This window comes from Manis pentadactyla, chromosome 4 (genome assembly GCF_030020395.1).
Source record: "Manis pentadactyla isolate mManPen7 chromosome 4, mManPen7.hap1, whole genome shotgun sequence".
NCBI classification, from domain to species: Eukaryota; Metazoa; Chordata; class Mammalia; order Pholidota; family Manidae; genus Manis; species Manis pentadactyla.
This window is the reverse complement of record NC_080022.1, coordinates 139,052,463-139,070,130: the sequence shown is the minus strand read 5'-3', so window position 1 is coordinate 139,070,130 and position 17,668 is coordinate 139,052,463. Positions and strand designations below refer to the sequence as shown.

The 17,668-nt window shown below is 52.8% G+C and overlaps 1 protein-coding gene across 6 annotated transcripts; it reads left to right on the top strand.

Moving 5' to 3' along the window:
- Window positions 1–34: 34 nt before the first annotated feature.
- CTNS (cystinosin, lysosomal cystine transporter) lies at window positions 35–17,094 on the top strand. 6 transcript variants are annotated; one of them, XM_036887399.2, is made up of 13 exons: window positions 35–367; window positions 1,640–1,756; window positions 2,851–2,927; window positions 6,891–6,969; window positions 8,195–8,279; window positions 11,006–11,109; window positions 11,227–11,358; window positions 12,114–12,213; window positions 12,293–12,412; window positions 13,430–13,600; window positions 15,303–15,420; window positions 15,706–15,820; window positions 16,141–17,094. In XM_036887399.2, the coding sequence occupies exons 2-13, from the start codon at window positions 1,731–1,733 to the stop codon at window positions 16,256–16,258; spliced, it is 1,245 nt and encodes a 414-aa protein (XP_036743294.2). In that variant the 5' UTR covers window positions 35–367; window positions 1,640–1,730; the 3' UTR covers window positions 16,259–17,094. The 6 variants fall into 6 exon arrangements, with proteins under 6 accessions (XP_036743294.2, XP_036743319.2, XP_036743330.2 ...); XM_057501035.1 differs by lacking the exon at window positions 35–367 and adding an exon at window positions 374–567; XM_036887407.2 differs by lacking the exon at window positions 35–367 and adding an exon at window positions 374–778.
- The last annotated feature ends 574 nt before the right edge of the window (window positions 17,095–17,668 follow it).

Here is a 17,668-nt window from a genome sequence, read left to right as displayed (position 1 = left end):
GACAGTGGAGCGCTGCCCCAAACCCGCTTACCAATGTAGCGGTTCGCAGACAGGCGCTGGAGACTCGGAGAAACTGTCCCTAAAAGTGGTTTAATCCGTCCTCACACCTGATCTCCCATCCCTGCCAAGGCGCCTGCGTCCCTCCTCCCCGCCCCAATCCTGCCCAATTATCAGGATGAGAGGCATGTGAACTACAACTCCCATAGTGCATCGCGCTGAGCGCTCTGTACTCCACGAATCAGGTGGCTTGGGTCAGGTGACTTCTGTCCCGTCCCACACAAAGTAAAGCCGGCCGAGGGAAGCGAGTCCAGTCCGAAGCGGCTTTTGCGTCTCGTGTGGTCAGTCTCGTAAGCGCAGAGGATCTCAGGTAAGAGACAGCGCGGCCCCGCCAGCCTCTCCATTTCCCAGGCGGACCCTGCGAGGCCGAGAGACTGGACAGCAAATCGGTTGGGCAGCCTGCCGCGCATCCAGCCCCCACAGGCTCGCCAGGGTTTCACTGTCGTAGGGACCACCAGTCCTGGCCCGCGACACCGGAGACTTCCCCCACGTGGAAGAGCCTGCGTGGTTGTAAGCGGAGGCAGGGAACACCGGCTGCCGAGGTGGTGTGGGTGTCTCTACCTCAGTGCAGGTCCAAGCCCCTTCCCCACCTTCTGCTCAAGTGCCAACCCGAGTCTGGGTCTCCGAGTTTGCAGATGCTTTGGAGAGGGGAAACGTGAGAGGACCTCTCCAGGAATTCCAGTTGGCGTGCTGAGCGCTGGGCTGGACTCTGGGGGACTGGGTAGGAATGAGACCCACCCTACCCTCTGGGACTTACAGGCTGGAAATAGGGAGGACAGCTGGGTCCTGCCTTTGCAATAATATTAAAGGAAATAATCTATGCTTTGTGAGAGTTTGCCAGGGGCCCTAGGCAACAGAAGTAATCACTTTACAAAAGTGTTTCTCGACCTTTTTTCCTCAGAACCCTCCCCGTCACTGTGAAATTTTCATACCACTGATAAGCTGTTTATATACTGTGGCTCTTCAGAGGGCCACATACCATGCTTTTACATTTCATCTCATTTAATTCATATGATGTCATCTCACAGTCCCTGTTTTCACATTAGGAAACAAGCTGGAGGAGATTAAGTAACACCCCAAAGTCACACAGCTAATAAATGAGAGCCCAGGTTCAAACCTGTGCAGGCTGTCTCCAGGGCACATTCCTTGCCACTTTCTGTATTACATCACCAAGAGAAGGAGGCCCAGGGAGTTCTAGGCTGTAGAATAGTGGACAGGATTAACTCAGAAACCTGACAGGAGCTGCCATAGGAGACCCCTGACCACAGGTTGGTTGGGGCTGCCGGGTCAGGAGTAGGAGTGGGAGGCCTTTTGAAGAAGCTGACGTCTGAGTGAGGCCTGGAAGAAACTTACACAGGAAGAAGGTCATGCCAGACAGCCCATTGTCATAAGATTCTCTACTTCTATCTTGTAGCTTTCACAAGACACTAGTTTTAGTGTACAATGATCAATCTGATCCTTTTCTAACATTTTAACTGACTAATTTCTCAGTGTCTTTCTATCTGTCCTGGTTCCTATCCTCCAAGATGTCTCAGCCTTCAGGCTGGGGGACTTTTGCTGACCAAATGTTTGAATTCCTCAGTTCACATTCCAGTCCTGTGGAATGAGAGAGGAGCCAGTTAGGCCTGATATCTTCATCTGAGAGGAAAACCAGACTCTACCCTTGGAACAAAATGAATCCTGAACTTGACACAGGCAGGTGTGAGGCACAGAGAGCAGCAAGAGTGAATGGGTGGCCTGTGGTCATTCCACATATACAGAAGAGCAATTCCCCACAGGGCAGGGTACAGAAAGTGGAGGGTAGGGAGCACAGGGATACAGCACCAAGGGCAAGGCCCCCAGAGGAGGCCAGAGAGTGGGAGATCGGTGCCAGCTGGTGGGAAAGACCTAATGGGTCAGGGGGAGCTGCAGCCAGCAGAGAGGCCCCTGGAGGAGGTGGTGGGAGGTAGCATGCAGGTGGAGGTAAGACAGGCTGGAGCAGTCATAGAGACTTCTTTGAGGGAGGGGAGTATCCCTGAGGCCTTCTGGGGAAACTAAAGCTAGAGTGGGACAGATCTCTGCTAGGTCTCAACAGTTTGCAAAACCCCCAGAGACTGTTAGAGTGGGAGGGCCTGGGCACTGTGATCTGAGGTGGCATGTAGAGACCAAGTTACAGATGTCCATAGTGACCTGCCCCATCATGTGCTTCACATGCTGGGTGTAGGGTGGGCAGCAGCCCATCACCCTCACTTAACCTTCTCCAGGGCTGCTCTGGGGCTTGTCCCTCACTGGGTCCCCATGGTGAGGGATCCCTGCTAGTCCTGGAGAGGTGCCACTTTGGTCAAATGGAAAAGTCTTAATCAAGGGTCAATTGGTGGCATTATTCCCTATGTTCTTACCCCAGGACAGGGAAGGAAATTAATTTCCTTAAGGTGTATAGGTTCACAAAGTCAAGTATCTAATTGTAGTTTTAATAACTTCTGGGGGGAAAAAACTCTCAACTAATAACTGCTCTTTCTGTTGACTAGAAGTAGTTGAAGAGAGAAAAATTCAGTGTTTGCCTACTTCCTCAGAGTGGGACCTTACACAACCCAATTAGCCTATCTGAGCCCATTTCCCCACTTAGCAAAGAAAGATAAGTCCTCCATGGGAGACCCTTCTCCGAACTGGTGGTGCAAAGCCCACAAGGTCACAGGTTTGAAGTGAAAATCCCTTATGAACTGTCCACACCAGGGCTCCAGGTGCCATATTGCTTATTGCTGAGCTGATCTAGTTTTAACCTGAACTATTCTTGCTGTTTGTTTTTCTTTCTAGTTCTTTGAAATCAAGGAACATGATAAGGAGTTGGCTCATTTTTATCCTCTTTCCTCTGAAGTTTATAGAGAAATGTGGTAAGTTTAGAAATGGGTCCTCAACTTTGTGAAGAGGGAAATGATGCTATAGACTAAGTAGCCTGACCTGTTTGTGGCTAAGGATTTAGTATTGTCCAGACTGCATGTGCCCACCTGCCCTTGGCCAAGTGGCCACTGGGGTGGTCGAGCAGACCCAGGTCTGGGGTCCAGGAGTTTTACAAGTAGGGAGATGGTTCCACAAATAATTGGTCTTCTGCCTTGGGGTCCCTATTACCTTCTCTGCATCACCAAAGTCAAACTGTGGAGCTCCAGCAATCATAGATAATATCTATAAAGAAAGGGCTTGTGTCCCTGTCCTGTGGACCTCACAGAGGGAGTGAGGAGTCCTCGGAGATGCTGCAGAGGCAGGTGAGGTGGCCATCTCATTGTGCCTGGTTCTGCCAGGCACAGACACAGGAGGAGTCTGCCCAGCATCCCCTTAAAAGAGAAAACCCTTTCCCTGGCAAAGAACTGAGGGACAGACCGAAGCAGCCCCAGCAGAGCTGGGGACCTCACAAAAGAGAGTCTTGTTGTCAAAAACACATCAGGGTCTACCCATCCTTGTGAGGCTTGACCTTCAGAGCAGGGCCCTTCAAGGCACACATCATTCTATCAATTCTCCCACTGCCAAAAACATTGCTGACTTTCCCTCCATAATGGGTGTATTTAGTACTCTCAGGACACCAGGCCCATTATTTTGATCATCAGCTTGGCTGTCGTCAAAAACCAAATGCATCTTAAAATCCCTGACTAAAGATTTCAAATGAGCCTCGTACAAACAACACAGATCCTGCAGAAGTTTCCCAAGAACCATGTACACTGGCCACGCCATTAAGTACTCCAGCCTCTTGAATCTCTGCGAAAACAACGGTCATCTGATCAGCTTTTCCAGGCTTGTTAAACAATCAGTCATGTCACTTTGCAGTCACGCCTTGTGAATAAGCCATTTCCAAGAAAGAAAAAGTCAAACCATGAAGCCCAGTGTTTCTCAATACAGATGCCAGAGATCCACTCCAGACCTGCCGGATCGTAGTGTCTAAGATGAAGGCCCAAGTGTATGTGTCCACACACACACACTGGCAGGCTTTAAGTAAAGCTCCATTAGTAATGCTAAGGCCTGGTCCTAGGAAAGGAGAGCCAGTCCAGCCACTCCACCTCAATTCTATGGAGGGGGAACTTAGGCCCAGAGAGGGTAGTCTTCCCCAAAGCCACAGAGCTAGAAAGGAGCAAAGATGGGACCTGTGTAGCATCTGTGATCCATTTTATCCCTTTGCCTCCTTCCCTGAATGTTGCTATAAAAGAATAGTGGAACCACCATAAAATCAAGAATGGGTTTCTGACCCTCATTCTGCCCGGCCTATCTTCTCTTTGTTTTGGGGAGTGAACATTAAGTAAATGAAATGATTGGCCTCCATAGTTTTTCGTCTCTGATCAATCTTTGGGTGGAATCTTGAGGCAGTGTAACCTAGTGGCAAGAAGCCAGGCTTTGGCCTAGACAGCCCCAGGTTTGAATCCCACCTCTTCCATTTCTGAGCTGTGTGAGCAGGACACATTCTGTCTTGGGGTTGTTGGTTTCCTCACATCTGGGATGGGAAGGATAATGCCCACCTCTCGCTGTTGTGATAATTAGAGAGTGGGATTTAATGTTGTAGTAGAGTGGCTGCTTGGAGTGGGGAACGCAGTGAGAGGTACCAATAAGCATTAGTTAAAAAGAACAAACTCTCTTTAGGGGAAATTTGGGGTGGTTTCACTGGACTCATTTGGTGATTCTGATGTGTCCAGAGACTCCTGCCTCAGGGTAAACTTGAAAATGTGCTTCCCCAGGATATGATGCCTGTCCTTAGCTACCTCCCATCTTGGGCTAAAAATTACCCTGCAGTGTTTACATGATGATGATAATAGTCACCAGCAATTACTTAGCCCTGAGGCCATGTGGAAAGTGTCATAGAAGTCACCACACCTTCTCTCCACAGGGCCTTATTAGAATAGGTAGTGCTGTTCTCCTCATTTGACAGGTGAGGCATGGAGGCTCGCTGAGGTTCAGCACCTTGCCCATGGTCACACAGCTGGGAGGTGACAGCGCCGCAATGGAACTGTGTGACTTCAGAGGCCAGTTTCAGCTGCCGAGCAGGCCGTCTCTGGTGGCTCTGAGTGAGGAGGGGAGTGAACATTCCATGATCTGGGAGGTCCGCCTCCTCTTGTAAAATGCAAGGACCGTGGACGAGCACAGTCCGTATGGATCTCCCCCTTACCCTGACCACAGTCCCGCAGAACCGTAGGGACCCAGGCTGTGGGTGGCTTCCCCCATCGCTTTGAGTTTCTCAGCTCTAGGCAGAGAGTCATAGGGGAACCTCAAGTGCTCCTGCCCCCAGCAGCACGGGCCCAGAACAAAGCCTCAGGCTGCCCGCAGAGTGGGGAATGTGGAAAGACTGCGTAGAGTGGCCACAGCTGCCTCCCAGCCCTGAGGCTACATGAGGGAGGGGCCTTCCTACCGTCAGAGCAGGTGGCCTCTGCCAAGAGCCAGCATGGGGACTTGCCACTTAGAGGGACCCAGCCAGGCAGAGAGCAGGGGACTGAAGACCTCAGACTGCAGGAGTCTCAGTTTGAAGACCTGTAGGCCCAGGGGACAGAGGCTGCATCTGATTCATGCACATGGGGCTAGCATGGAGACGCGGCTCAGATGTGGTCTGATAGGCCCCAGGTAGCAGAGCCAGGCCCAGGAGTGCAAATGCCAAGTGGCCGATTCCCTAGGAGGAGAGGAGGTTACTGTCCCTGGAGGTGTCTGGGCAAAGGGAGAGAAACTACCAGCTTGGAGCACTGAGATGGGGCATCAGGCAGTGGAGGTTGAATTCGGAAACTTCTAAGCTCCCTTAAACCCTGAGTATCCAAAATTTTAGATCTCAAGTCTTCATCTTCTGCGTTTGCGGGTTGTGGCGCTAGGGAGGCCTGGGCCCTGCCTACAGCCACTGCCCCGACAAGGACCATCATGCTGAGCTCCTTCTTTCCCCTTGAGGGACCCCTTCTGGTCCCAGTCTAGGTTCATGATCACACCTTAGGCTGTGCATAACCCAGAAGGCTCTGAGTAAGGGAGGTGAGGTGGTTGGGTTTCTAGGGCTCCCCTGGGAGTCAGGGTGGGGGTGGGAGTGTGGGCTGCCCAAAGAACACGGGAAGGGCTCAGAGAGAGGCTGACACACTCATGCTCTGTAGGCAAGTTGCTGTGGGGCATCTGGCCCCCCAAACTTACTTCCTCCCTCACCCCCGAGGCCTATTTACCTTATCCTGACTTACCATCTAATACCAGGAAGAAATCCCTGATAGTGAAATGATACTTGGTGTTCACCATTCTCCCCCAGACCCTGCCATAGTCAGCCTCAGGAAGTGAGGGATTGAGCTGTGAATGGGTTGAGCTGTGAGTTCAGAAAGGGGTTCTTTGGAAGCAGGTTAGCAGGGCCCCACATGCCTCTGAGAGTACAGGAAGGGGCTGGACTGCAGGACCACGTATGACCCACGAACAGAGGAGACCCCTGTGCTTTCCTTCTGAAAATGTGGTTCAGATCCACATTTTCCAATCTCAGATCATGGCTTGAATTTTTTTGTGGAAAGTTTTGAGCTCTGTGGTTCTAAAACTAATTCTGGGTAACTTGGCCACAGACTTGCCCAACTGAGAACCTGAGCCTGCCAGCAGGGAAGGAAAGAGCTGCAGCATTTCCTGCCCAGGGTCTCCTCAGGCCTGCGTCTCCCTCTGCCGCTCTGGCAGCAGGAGGGGAAAGAGCATTACAAGGGCTCAGATGTCCAGTCCCTTCCCTTAGCCTCTCAGAACCGCCATGTCTTCACCTGGGAGACAGGGCCTGTCATGAGTTGGAGTTCAGGAGTTCAGATGTCAGGGGCCTTCGTCCCTATTTTTCCGCATGGGTCTGAGTTCTCTGACCTAGTGAGTCATGTCATTGATTTGGGCCCTTCCAGAGTCGACAGTCAACTTCACGGTTCCTCCTACTGTGAAGCTGGAAAATGGAAGCTCAGCCAACGTGCACGTCACCCTCCGGTAAGTTCCCAGGCCAAACTCTCACCCAGCTCAGTCCCTCTTTGGCTGGGTCAGGGCTGACCCCTGACACATTTCAAGTGTGGTGCTCCTGCCTCTTCACTTAAGAAAACCCAGAGAAAGAGAGGCACTAGCCCTGGGCTGCAGACCGAGGTCCCAGAATCGCTCTCCCCACAATCACTGAATCCTCCTTTCCAATGGAGGAGGAAAAGGGCTTCTCCCCAGAGACACGAGCCTCTTCCCACTGAGGAAAGTCCTTGCATGACCAGCAACTATTGCCACAGTTCAAAGTGGTCCTTTCCAAGGCTCTAAATATTTGAGAAGAGCCCTTACGGTTAGGGACAAGGGGCTGAGCCACTCCCCACCACTTCTGAGATCACTACCAAAAGCAGAAATAACTGCATCGGGTGGCTCCCATTCACACGACTCACGCTTAGCCTTGTCTGAGCCTTACTTGCTGACCTCTGCTGGTTCGGGCATGAAGGTGTAGGCCTAGTCCGGACTGTACCAGAGAGCCTGCCCCCTCATCCATGTCCTGGGCTGCTGTGCCCTCCTCTTGCTTCCCAGCCATGGGGATGCCCCAAAGTGAAGGTCCGGATTGTGCCCATTTCTCTTCACCCTTCTCCATTTTCCTTACCCCTCCTGAGAAGTCTGATCTCAGACCAAAGCTTTGGTACCAAGGCTCCCTGACAGATGTACATGCCCTTCCCGGCTCCTACCACCTCTGCACTCAGACACCTTGTAAATCGGACACATCATCCCCTCACAACACCCCCTTTTCCACATTCCTTGAATGACTTTCCACTGCCTCCCAAATTAAGTCCAGACTTGAGGCCACCATGCACTGCCCCAAGCCAGACACATCTCCCAGCTTCCTGGGGACATACTACTCCCTGCTCAGACCCGGGCCCACAGAAGTCCTTCCCACCAAAGCAAATACCATGATCCTATCAGCCTCTGGATGTCTCATCTCACACAGCGCTCACAGCCAGGTTCCCACTATCTCATGTTCTCATGCAGCCCCGGTGGGATGTCTTGTCTTCTAATAAAGATAGAAAACTATAAAAAGCAGGGACCTCATCTCTCTACCCCATAGGGTCAAGCATGTAGCACTTCCTAACTCTAATTGCTTGAGAAATGACAGGCCCAATGTGAAATCCAGAAGGTTGGTTGAGATCTCGTGGTGTCTTAACTTCTCAGCAGTAATCAGACTCTTGTCCCTCTGCAGGCATCCTTTAAATTCAACCTTGGTGATCACTTTTCAAATCACATTTCGTTCAAAAAATGTTACTATCGTTGAGCTCCCTGATGAAGTAAGTAATGAATCTTAACTGATGTTAGAGAACTGCTGAATAACAAAGCACATTTTAATTAAGTGCTTGTGGAAATAGGCCACCTTGCTTTTATACCACCCTGTTCCGTCATTCTAGAAATCTCTGATTTTGGCTTTGAGGATGGGCATTTTATGCCATGTAAGTAGAATTAGGGAGGTGATGGTAAAAAAAAATCTGAGGCAAAAATGGTTCTGAGAATGTAGCAGAAATTCCTAAGATGGTCTTCTAAGACTTTGCTTCTCAAAGGGCATTCAGGGACCAGCAGCATTGCCTGTCCTTGAAAACCTTTTTAGAAATGAAAACTCCCAGGCCCCATCCCAGACTTCCCAATTCAAAATCTGCAACTGAGCAATACCCCTGGCCATTTGGGTTCACATGAAGGTTGGGAAGCACTGTCTGGTAGTCCATTGGTTCAGTGTTATTTCTAAAACCAGAGGCTGTGTGGTATAATAGCAATAACTATTCATAGCCACTATGCATTTGTTTGTTAACATATATCCTGCTTCTGTCCCGCCAAAGATTTGAGCCAATTGCCCATCAACCAGATTAAAGAAATATATCAATAGGGGAGGCAACAAAGGTTTAAAAAAAAAACAATGAATGCAGAGATGAAATTGATAACCACGAAGGCATGTTATGAGGCCCTATGTAGTTGTAGGATGGGCTACAAATCAGCTCTGAGCCACCTCGGAGCAAGCAAACAGTACTGAAACACGTTCAGATCAAGAGCGGGTACCCAAAAGGAGTTGTGCAAGAAGGATGCCTCGTCTCATCCCGTGGTGACCACCACACCTCACTAGACAGGGCCATTTCTCACAACTTCCCCCTCCTGCCCCAGTGAACAAAGCTTGCTGCAGGGTGGGAGAAGCCTAACTCAGCTCTCTGAGTTTTTCTCAATCCACAGATCAGATTTACTCTGAGCAACAGCCACTGATCATTTGTTTAGGACCAAACACCTAAGTGAAAGTATCATCTTTTAAAAAGACATGAGTCAGATATGATCCGCAGCAGGCAGAGCCTAGACTGTGGGTTTCCTGTGCATGAAGCAGACAGACAAGGTGAATCTATGGTGTTGATCAGAATAGGGGTTTTCCTTGGAGATCCTCGGGGTGACTAGAAGGGAGCAGAATAGGGCTTCTGGGTTGCTGGACGTGTTCCATTTCCTGGGCTAGGTGCTGCACACATTCAGTTTGTGGACATTTCATCAAGCTGTGATGTGTGCACTTTTCTGCACACATGTTCTAGTTCAGTTTTTTTTTAATTGAATGATGGGAGTCAAATCCATTTGTAGAATGACCTATGTGGGTACCAACCCACTTTTCCAGCTCATGCCCCACCAACCCCTCCCCAGCCAGCTCTCCCATTCCTGTCTACTGCCTATGCCTTTGGAAATCATGGGTGAGAATCTGGGGTCAGGCTGTCTAGGAGCCTGGCCTATGAGCCCTGGACAATGTCTTTGATCCCTATACATCGTGGTTTCCTCACCTGCAGACATAAGGGGAATGTCTGCTTGACAGGGTTGTTGAGGACTAAAAGCAGCAGCAACTAGAAAATGTCTAGCATTGTACCTGGCTAGAAATAAAGCACTCAGTGAAAGATAGAAATCAGTTTTGCTATGGGCCCAAAACTGCTCTAAAAAATAAAGTTCATTATTTTAAGCAAAGATAGTGATAGTTATGATTTCATTCTGCCTTGTATCAGTTGATTTCCGATTGACCAGTTTTCTTCCTACCTGGTTCCAGAAGGGACTTAGTGGCCACTTAGAAATATGCAAACAACATTGTCAAGAAAACCTATTTAATATAAGAAAAAATGAGCCAAGAGTAGCACATGTCATGATATAGCTTGCAAGACGTGGGCCATGAACCGAATTCCAGGCTTTGCAACAGGCACTTACACCATTTCATTTGTTTTGCCAAGGCCCCCTGGTTTCTGGTGCTAAAAGCAAAAAGGGTCCTCATAAAAAAGCCACTGAAATCTAACAAGCTGCATCCTCACGGTACCCACCAGGCTAGAGGACCGGGCCCAAAGCATCATCCAGGGGAGACAGTCTGGTTCAGTAAAGGTCTCTTCCTGCTCCCTGCCTTACTCAGGGGTTGAGAATATCAAGAGGAATGACTGGGAGATCAGATATTGCATGCAAGCCTCTAAGTACTGTTCCCTGGAGCAGAGCTTTTGGTAAATATTGGGCAGAAATGAGGGTGACAGTGTTCTTCCTGCCCAGTGTCTGGTGTGAGCATCTCTTCTCTTTTGTCACTTGGCAGCCGGTCTGCACATGGAAGCAGAGGTCATAGCTGTCATTGTAGTATTTATGGACATAATGTCCTTCATAGCTACTCTGTAAGGTAAATTCTTGTTATTCCCTTGTACAGATGAGCAGACTGAGATCAGAGCTCAAATAACTTGTCTAAGCTCAAATGGCTAGTGAGCGGAAGACCCATCCCACCTTCCCTCAGCATTCGGCTGGGGCCAGGGGTGGGGGCGCCTGAGGGTGGGGCTGTGTTCTGCTCAGAAAGTCTAACACCTAGGTGTGGGGGTTCCATTTGGCTGGCAGGTCCAATATTTCTCTTTTGTTGGTAAGCTCCTGGAAGTCAGGGACCAAGTGTGGTCTGTCACACCATTCCCTAGTGAGTAGCCTGGAGCTGGATGTGTAGGGAAGTCCCAATATCTACATGGCATTGGATCAAATTCAGTTTTCCTAACAGGTTGTGATACTTCCTGGAGTGACAGATTCCTCTTTTCAAGTGACATCTCAAGATGTTGGACAACTTACCGTTTACCTGCATGGAAATAATTCCAACCAGACCGGGTAGGTTGGCCTCAGCCCGTGTGGGCCCTAAATGATAAGGGAGGCAGGTAGTGCTGGGCAGGTGAGGGTTTCCTCCACACCCAGCCTCAGCTCATCCAGCCCCCAAATTCATTCTAGCCCAAGGATTCGCTTCTTGGTGATCCACAGCAACGTCATTAGCATCATAAACCAGGTGATAGGCTGGATTTACTTTGTAGCCTGGTCCATCTCCTTCTACCCTCAGGTGATCACAAACTGGAGGAGGAAAAGGTAAGCTGCTCAGCTGTATGTGCAGGTTTCCTTGGGTAAGACAGGAGCATTCCCGAGAAGTCGCAGGCAGCGTGGGTTCAGGTTTCCCCCATGTGCTCTCCTCTTGTTCTGCCCTTTCTAGAAAGGTGTCTGTTGTGACAGCTCCATGAGCCTGTGTTGGGACTTGCAATGCTGGGCATTTGGTCTCTACCCAGTTCAGTCCCTTCCCGCTAACGCAACAGAATGGGGCTCCCCAGTGAAGTGGCGAATGGGCTGGGTCAGGCGACATCCCCCAGATCGCTCTGCTCTTGGTGCGTCCGGCCCGGAGGAACTGGTGTCAGGCCATGCTCCAACGCAGAGCTGGATCCATCAGCCTTGGAGATTAGGCCGTCCCACCCTGGTTTTAAAGACAAAGTGGACCTGTGGTTGTGTCTTCGTGCAGTAAGGACACAAGCTCCCTGCAGTCCCCCTAGAAGCATGGGCCTCTCGGGCCAGTAAGCTGGGAGCCAGGGAGGGACATGCTTCCTCTCTGCAGGAGGACTTCAGACTTCCTCCTGGGCCAGGACTTAGGGCAGGAGGCCTCTTGGGAGCAACTGGTTCCCAAGAGGGTCAGATTCAATGGCATCAACTGTGGTACAGAGAGGGACCTGAGGACAGTGTTGTTCTTGGGGAAAACGGGCCCTCTTTCCCATGTGCTGGGAGCTCAGTCCCTTCCCATCTCCCCAGGGGTCCCTGGTCTCAACCCCTGCCCTGCTTTGTCTGTCATCCCACCCCAGTGTCATTGGTCTGAGCTTCGACTTCGTGGCCCTGAACCTAACGGGCTTCGTGGCCTACAGCGTATTCAACATTGGCCTCCTCTGGGTGCCCTACATCAAGGTACAGCACTGCCCGCCCCCCGCAGCCCAGCCCAAGCTGCTAGGTGGCCTCACCCCCAGCTTCTCCACACCCCAAACAGGAGCAGTTTCTCCTCCAGTACCCCAATGGCGTGAACCCCGTGGACAGTAACGACGTCTTCTTTAGCCTGCACGCCGTCACCCTCACCCTGGTTGTCATGGTGCAGTGCTTTCTGTACGAGGTAAGAGCTAAAACTGGCACCCACCCCACTGCAGGCTGCCCAGGCTGCCAGCCACCACCCCTGACCCATCACAGGAAATGCAGAAACTCGGCGTCTACTTACTAGGACTGAGACAACAGGCCAGGCCCCATGCCTGGCACAGAGAGCACCCCATGAGCCCAGGCCCCAGGAACCCCAGGGGTGAGGGACATGGAGAGGCAGTGGTGCCCCAGCAGGCTGAGAGCTGAGTGGGCAGGGAGAGCACAGTGGCTCCTGCCTCCTCCTGGGACGAGGAGGACAGAGGGCATCAAGGAAGTGGCACCAAGTTGTCCATAGGATGAGCGAAGTTCCCGTGGTGATGGGAGGGGACCAGCGTGGGGAACCCGCAGTTGGAGAGCAGAGCGGTAAAGGCCAGGGGGCAGTAAGTGAGAGGCACCATGAGCATCAGATGGGTGTGGTCGGGGTGCAGAGTCCGGTGACGCGAGCGGGCTCAGGAGGGGTCCTGGGGGTGTGCAGGGCAGGCTGAGGAGCTGCTCTTGCTGTGCTGCTGAGGCCTCTGAGTGGTCAGCAGGGAAGGGCCCCGAGGCCATGTTTCAGGGCATCGCGGGCATGCACATTTTCTCTCCCTTCCTTGTGGATGCACCGCTCCCCTCAGGGATTCCTTCCCACATGCAGGGTCAGTGGGAGCTGCTTGGCCCCCACCCTCATGAACCTTCTAGGTTTTCTTACCCTTTGCTGTGAAGCCTGGGTGAAGGAGGGAAAGGTAGGGGCTGGGGACAGATTCCAGAGATGTTCAGGCTCCACCTGGGTCATGGCATGAGGCTGGACTCCAGCAAACTGGGGGTCACATCCCCAGCACCCTTCCTCGTGGTGGGCTCTGAGGGGCAGCCGGTTCTGCAGTGTGGGAACAAGAACAGGCGGGCTCTGGAAGTCTAGGAAGGGCCGAACTAGAAGCCCTGACAGTGCGGAGCATATGGTTGGCGCTGGTCTCGGTGCCCTCACCTCCACCCCTCCCTGCCCTCTCCATCCATTCCTCAGCGCGGCAGCCAGCATGTGTCCCAGCCAGCCCTCGGCTTCCTGGCGCTCTCCTGGCTCTTCGTGTTTGCCACCATGATTGTGGCCGCAGTTGGGGTAACCACGTGGCTGCAGTTCCTCTTCTGCTTCTCCTACATCAAGCTTGCAGTGACTCTGGTCAAGTATTTTCCACAGGTACCTCCAGGGCCCTCCTTACTTTTCACGTGGCATTAGTGTGAGAGGAATGACATAGAGCCCCTGGGCCCTGCTCCCGTGGGGCAACTTCTGGCTGGGGTGGGGAGACATGGATGGAAAGCTCCCGTGGAGGCCACGAGCCCAGAAGGCCGGCTGTTCCCGCCGCCTGCCCCCCCTGAAGTGAGACCCACCCAAGGAAGTGGGTGGAGACCTCAGCGCACACTCAGCTCTGAGTCAGGCTGTGCAGGTCGCTCCCATCTCCCTCTGTCTTTCCTGATGCCATTAGCCTGCCCCAACCCGGGCCCTCCATTACCACAGTGATGCCCCCAACATGCAGCAGGGGGTACTCAGGAAGGAGGAGGCAGGAGGAAGGCAGCCCACCACTGTGACCTCCCCCTCCCACCCAGATGCTTTCCTCACAAGTTCCATCCAGGGTCCTCCTTGTGGGTGCTCAGCACCCTCCTCGAGGGCTCAGATGGTCCTGTTCAGTTCCCAGGACTTAAGAGTCATACACACCTTCCCCCATAGCCAGAGTGCCAACTGCAGACTCCTCATGAATCTAGGGCCTCGTTGAGCTCACCCCACTCCCAGTGGAAAAGCCCCCTTTTCAGCTCCTCCAGCAAAGGGAAGCTTGCGTTCTGTAGGCTCAAGGAGAGAGCATTTTGGCAGAGTCAGGGCTGGTCTCCTGGCGGGCACAGAAATAGAGCCAGCCCCTTAAAGATGAGCCAGAGTTAAGTGTGGACAGGGCTGGAGGGGGAGCGTTCCAGGCCAGGGGCAGCCACACAGGAGGCATCAGGGACACCATGCAGAAGCCAGGAAGGTAGGCCAGCCCTCAGCCGGCCCAGGCTTGTCAGCTCCCAGGGGCTCAGAAGGCTTTGGCTTTGGGGAAGGTCTCGAGGGACGTGCAGCCTCAGTCCCTGAGCATGAGAAGGCCTGGGCCTGGGAAACCTCAGAGGCAGCAGGCCCAGCCGGACATGTTTGGAATAGTCTGAGCCTGGAGAGGTGGTGGCAAGCATGGAAGAGGGTGGGGAGCGCAAGGGAGACTTGTGGCTGTTTGGAAGACCACTGCAGCTCCTCCTGAGCAGGAGGAAGGGAGGCCGCAGTCAGAGAAGCCCGCAGAGTGCTGGCACAAGAGGGTGTGGGGCCAAGATGGAGGCCAGGCTGAGAGGGGAGTGAAGTCCACTCTACAGATGGGGGACACTGAGGCTAGGACTCAGTAACTCTCCCAAGGTAACCGAGCTCCAGTCGTGGGGCTGGGATTCCCAACCAGGCAGTCAGACTCCAGACTCCCAGTCATGTTTATAAGCACAGCGTGAAGTTCAGGCTGAGTTTGGGGAAAATCTTCTTTGCAAGTAGAAGAAAAATCAAGAGTTCCTGAAACACCAGGATAGGGCTTTGGCCCAGCAAAGGAGGAATGCAGAAGATGGAGGGGCATCTCCCACTCCCTCTCTGCAGAGTGGAGAAGTGGAGGGCTCTGCTGGCTGTGCTTACAGATGAGACCCCCGACCGCCTATACTGTTCCCTCAGCCAGTCCAAGCTTGTCAGAGCCCAAAGGTCACCATGTTCCTTGGAGCCGAGGCCCAAGCACAGGAGTGGGAGGAATCAGAACCGCTCTTGTTTGGAGTGGCTGTCACAAGGTGCATGAGGCAGCCACTCAGCCCCCTCACCGCCCTCTGTCTGATGGTCTGTCTCTCTGGCCTAGGCCTATATGAACTTTTACTACAAAAGCACTGAGGGCTGGAGCATTGGCAATGTGCTTCTGGACTTCACTGGGGGCAGCTTCAGCCTCCTCCAGATGTTCCTCCTGTCCTACAACAATGGTGAGTCAGCCAGCAGGCTGCCTGCCCATCCGTGGACTGGAGGCCTGGGGGACCGTGGGGGGCAGGCTTCCTGGAACACCTCCCCACCCCCGGCCCCCGCCCTGCAGCCTGGGAGTCCAAGCCCATCCTGGCCCCCAAGGTGACACTCCTAGGGGCCTTTGCAGCTGGAGGGTTTGTAGTTTAGTGGGCAGATGAGGACCCCCACCCCCTGCAGCCCCACATGGTCCAGCTGCTTTAAGAGCTACCAACGTAAAACCAGATTCTGTCCCCTCTGGCTGTTAACAGACCAGTGGACACTGATATTTGGAGACCCAACCAAGTTTGGACTCGGCATCTTCTCCATCTTCTTCGATATTGTCTTCTTCATCCAGCACTTCTGCTTATACAGAAAGAAACCAGGGTATGAGCAGCTGAACTAGCACCCGGGGACCCAGTGTAAATAGCCCGGGCCCTGTGCCCACCAGGAAGGCCGAGCAGCAGCCTGGAGTGCAGGGCCGGCTTGGTATGCTGACAGTGGGAAAGCGCTCTCCTCCTCGGGACCAAGTGCCTTAAATATAAACCAGCCTGCCTTCATCCAGGACTCTGGCGGGGAGGAACCTCCCTCTGAGACAGACACTTGATCCTGCTGGCGGCCCTCCCAACCTCCCCAGAGGGCTCAGCCCCTCCCAGGCCTTACTGGTCCTCTTGCATCTTGATGCTACCATCTCTATTTTCTTTAAGGCTTCAGGCATCCCACACAGGTTCTGACAGCCTTTCCAGGCAGGACTGGGCGCTGAGCTTGGAGCCAAAGGCCTTGCCCCAAGCAGCCAGTGTGTCTGGGAGCAGCTTGAAGGACTGACCTTGTAGCTGTGAGAGCCAAGGGCGCTTTCCTGCCACTGATGTGTTCCCAGAGACCAAGCAGCCAGGTGTGGTGCCAAGGGACTCAGAGGTGCTGGTGTCGGTGTCAGAGGGGCTATGACCTTGGGGTTCAGCCTTGGGGTCCCTTCTCTGAAGGCCACATTCTCTGAGCACTTCCCTTCCTGACACTCATCCTTCACAACTGTAATCATAGTTGGCCCCAACCAAGTTCTGGTAAAAAAAAAAAAAAAAAAAAAAACTATTTCCGAGCCTTGAGGCGCCCAACAGATTAGTTCTGATCTGGGCTCGTGGCTAATACCCCTTGTACCTTTATCACGCTGTCCCCTTTGGGTTTTTTGGAGGAATGTTTTAGAAGTACCTTAATTTCTTCACCTTCTGCCTACCTCCACTTTCCCAGAGTTGGGGGCCCCATGGGAGCCCCTGCAGCTGTTCCTCGCCCACTGGCTGAAGCACTGTACTCATACACGCACCCACCAGCCTGTGCCTTAGAGGCCCATTAGACCTGCCCAAAGGACAGGAGTTGCCCTGGACGGAAGGGGAGGCCCCCTTCCCTCACTTGGCCCAAACCCCTACCTGGGGTCTCCCTGAGCCTCTGAAAAGGACTTGAGACCACCTCACACAATCCTCATGGGCCCAACCCTGACCCCAAACCCCCTTGCCTCCCACCGCAAGCAGTCATCTTCCCAAGGCAGGAGGGGAGGGTCTTAAGGACATGCCTGGAGTTTGTCCATCCACTCTCACACCTTTCCACCAGGTCAGTGTGAGGGGCCTCTATCCTCTGTCCTTCATTAAAACCTCGTCTGTTTCCTTTCTGCACATCCTGAGCATTTGCCAGGTGCAGGAGGCAGCTGTGTTGCCTCTTCAGAACCAAGTCCCTGGGGCTAGGGAGATGGCCTGACTCACTTCGTGTCCAGAAACGCATGGGGTTGTGAAGCTCCCTGGTCCTGAGGAGGCTGCATGCTGGCTGGCACCTCGTCAGGGGAGCCCTCTTGGGTAGTGCAAGACGCCTGCCGGCCCAGGGCCAGGTAAGTCCTGCAGGTACCATGACTCTGCATTTCCAGGGGCGTGCCAGCCACTCAAGCTGTGGTTATGAGCATGGGTTGGATGAGGTCTTTAAGGGCACCACTGGGAGGTTGGGGTTGGGGGCTTATTTTCCAGACTCTTCTGTCCAGTTTTAACAAATGGAGCCTCATTTCCCTAAAGCAGAGATTACACCCTGACCAAGCCCAGGGACCTGTTTTATTTGGGCCACCCAGTGTGTTATTGGGTGCCACCCTCAAAACTGGGAAGTTTCAAAATTCTGATTTGAAAATTCAAAAAATCTGATTTGACAGTGCCTGGTGGGTCCCTGAGTTGCAGCAATTCCAAGAGCTGGTAGTGCAGCCAGTGC

Excerpts from the sequence above, each read along its gene's own strand:
- CTNS (XM_036887399.2), top strand. The coding sequence starts at position 1,731 with ATGAATCCTGAACTTGACACAGGCAG. Across the intron at positions 2,928-6,890 it reads GAAGTTTATAGAGAAATGTG|AGTCGACAGTCAACTTCACG; the intron begins GTAAGTTTAGAA and ends GGGCCCTTCCAG. Across the intron at positions 11,110-11,226 it reads AATAATTCCAACCAGACCGG|CCCAAGGATTCGCTTCTTGG; the intron begins GTAGGTTGGCCT and ends AATTCATTCTAG.